The sequence below is a fragment of the Sphaeroforma arctica genome (assembly GCF_001186125.1).
Source record: "Sphaeroforma arctica JP610 unplaced genomic scaffold supercont1.390, whole genome shotgun sequence".
Lineage (NCBI taxonomy): Eukaryota > Ichthyosporea > Ichthyophonida > Sphaeroforma > Sphaeroforma arctica.
In genome coordinates this window covers 57,960-61,084 of record NW_014040168.1, presented here as the reverse complement: position 1 = coordinate 61,084, position 3,125 = coordinate 57,960, and the positions used below count along the sequence as shown (strand labels likewise).

At 43.6% G+C, this 3,125-nt stretch overlaps 1 protein-coding gene across 1 annotated transcript in view; it reads left to right on the top strand.

The window, feature by feature from the left end:
- Positions 1-3,125, top strand: part of SARC_05839 (hypothetical protein) — a gene marked incomplete at both ends in the record, with an annotated part of 32,259 nt that overhangs the window by 11,619 nt on the left and 17,515 nt on the right. The window contains 3 exons of the mRNA XM_014300293.1: positions 775-1,021; positions 1,823-2,027; positions 2,932-3,070. Coding sequence (XP_014155768.1) covers positions 775-1,021; positions 1,823-2,027; positions 2,932-3,070 — 591 coding nt within the window. The remainder of the gene's footprint in view (positions 1-774; positions 1,022-1,822; positions 2,028-2,931; positions 3,071-3,125) is intronic.

The window sequence follows — 3,125 nt, the reverse complement described above, 5'->3', positions numbered from 1 at the left end:
CACGACACACACACACACACACACACACACACACACACACACACATATATATATATATATATATATATATATATATTACGTGTTTGTCGGTGTGTTTAAACATACAGGAAACATTAAATAACTTGTAAAATATTCTGGAAAGTGAATGCATATATATTATGTATGATGAATGGTCAGTGTGCTTGGTTGTGGGCAAGCTGGATCAAATACGCATCGGTTGTATTATCGATGGGTATACACATGGGTTAGCATGTATCGGCGATTCTCAGTGCATAGGAGATGTGTGCACTTGTTCACAACTATACGCAGGGCTGTTGTGCATGGTGTATACAAGTGTGTGAAAGTGCACGGGTGTATGTGTGATTGCCGTGTATACTGCTTAGCGGGTGTGTGTAGTGAGTGGTAGCCTGCTATCTCGAAGGATATTGGCTGTATGGTCGTTCTAATCCGAGAATAAATGTCACCGGAACTCACTTCGATTCTTGGACACCATAGCCCCCCTCACGTTGCATATCAAAAAGCGCTCACTCACTGACATCTCACCAACGCCGTACAACACATCGCACAATATGGATGGGGCTAAAGCACCTCGATATTGATGATTTAAACTACGGAGTACATCATTATTCTACGAATAATACTTTTTTATCATCTTGCTCAATGAAGTCTTTCTTGTTGTGGTTTTATGAATGTATCATTATTATGATTAGTGGATCTTCCATTATAATCTATGCTACTAATTTACACGCTCATTACTTTCAACACACCCCACAGATGCTGGGCGCAGGGCATGGACGGGTGGAAACGCCTCAACCAGATCACCCAGCTGAAGTGGAACCTCATACACGCTGGTACCCCTTTCATGAACGAAACGGAACTAGCCAGACTGTGTCTGTCCATGCTCAAACGTATGAGCGATTTCTTCCCCACCCGAGACTCCACGGGCGCCCTGATCCGACCTCTCTCGCGCGTGAAACGCATTATGTCGGATGTGTCGCATCTGCCGCATCTGATTTCGCTGGTATGTTCTGGGATGATTGTCTGTCTACGTGTTTCTTTGTTGGACTGGCTACTGGTTCTCTTGGACTATTTACGATTAGCCAATCCTGTTTTTTCGTGACACATGTCGCATTTCCCATTAGGTTTCGCTGGTATGTTGCGGGGCTCGGTTGCTTACGTATTTTGTCTTTAGACTGGTTAATTCTAATTCAGCCAATCTCCTGTTCATGTAAAATTTTATCGGATATAATGCGTTTGCCCTCTACGATTTCGTTGGTACGTGCCTGGGTGTTTGTTTTCATCCATTGGACCGGTGCTATCAAGTCCAAAAAACTCTGTATATCGAGAAAGTCTGTTGGATTGGCATATTCGCCCTATATCATATCAGTTTTTAACATTGTTCTTGTGTAATGAGCTTTTGGATCTGTCACATCTAACTAAATTGATTAATTTGATTGTCATCCATATGCCGTTTAGAGTTTATTTAATTTTTAGCGTTTCCTCACAAATTTATTTGCATGTGATATCGAGTATGTGTGAAAAGGTATTCGCGTGGTGTGTTGTGAAATATGCTACAATAGGCTCATCAGATACAAACACTCGCGTGGTTCGGCCTTATGTTCCTGATTAATCATTCCTGATAACGATGTTATTCGTTGTTAACTATTGGGGTGTCCACGTCTGCCGCATATGTTGTCTTTGCCTCATTTTCGACTCGGGTGATGTGTTATTCGTCTGCTTATATACGTTGTAGTCCTGCCACATGGTCAATACACATTCATACAAAGTCACCACTAACCCCAGTAAAATTTTCCCGTTTTAGTTCTTGACCTTTGAACCGATCATAGTGGAGAGGTGTGCTGCCTTGCTGACAACGATAGTGGTAGACAACCCCATCATGCCCCAGTTGTACGCAACAGGGTGCTTCCTCTTCTGTCTCATGTACACGGGCAGCAACATCTTGCCCATTGCACGGCTGCTGTATGTCACGCACAACCAGCAGGCCGTTACCAGGGGAGATCACGGTGGTAAGTGTGGATTCTCAAAAATAGGGGTACATATTGTTTTTGCATGTGGATAGCGTACTGTGAGCCTAAACCTTATATAGTTTGCGCGTGTGACGTGGACTGTTACCTTTCTTTGTCTCACTGACACGGGCAGTGATACCGTACCTATTGCACGGCTGCTGTATGTCACGCGCAACCAGAAGGCCGTTACCAGGGGTGAGATCACGGTGGTATGTGTGGATTCTCAAAAATAGGGTTACAATTTGTTCTCGTGCGTAGTTACCGTACGCTGACCCAAATTGGAGTAATTGGAGTATGATCTGCCTATATGTCGTGAGATGCACCCTTATTTGTTCCTGTACATGGGCAAGTGACATTTTTTTCCGCACAAGGGCACTAACATTTTAACCATTGCAAGGCAGTTTGTTTGGCACACACATTCAACATGCCGTTACCAGAGAGACACTGGCGGTATTTATGTGCTCTCACAGTGGTTGTGGTTTTTTCTTCTGGTAATGGTTGTAAAATGCACCGTATGTAGTACATCTTGCTTGTATGCTGTAGATTACACATACTTTCAGTTGATTGTGAAGCCATGTGCGGCTACGCATTGCTCAGATGTTCTACTTCCTACACAATCAACAAGCCGTTTCCAGAGGAGACCAAGGCGGTAAAATTACCTGCTCACCGTAGTTGTACTTTGTTCTTGTGGGCAATAGTCGTAGTGTACCTGCATGTGTGATATACCCATTTACTCATCGATGGGGCGATTGTTTCACAAAAGAAGAATTATTGGAGATAGGAAATGCAATACCTGCCTAGAACAGCTAACCAACAGAATATTGATTAGTATAATACGCACTACTTACACACCACTTTCACACAACTGACACCCATGACATCTTAACATCATGGCTGTCTGCAGGTAATCCTATCGTAGAGAACAGTATTTTGGCGCCGTTGTTGCCTGCGGCCATGATCTTGTATCTGGACAAATATGGCCCGGTCAAATTCTCGGAGATCTTCTTGGGCGATAACGACACCCCGGAGGTCATCTGGAACAGGTATGTGGCTTCGGTTTGCCATTCGACTGTACGGAGTATATATATATGTATATGT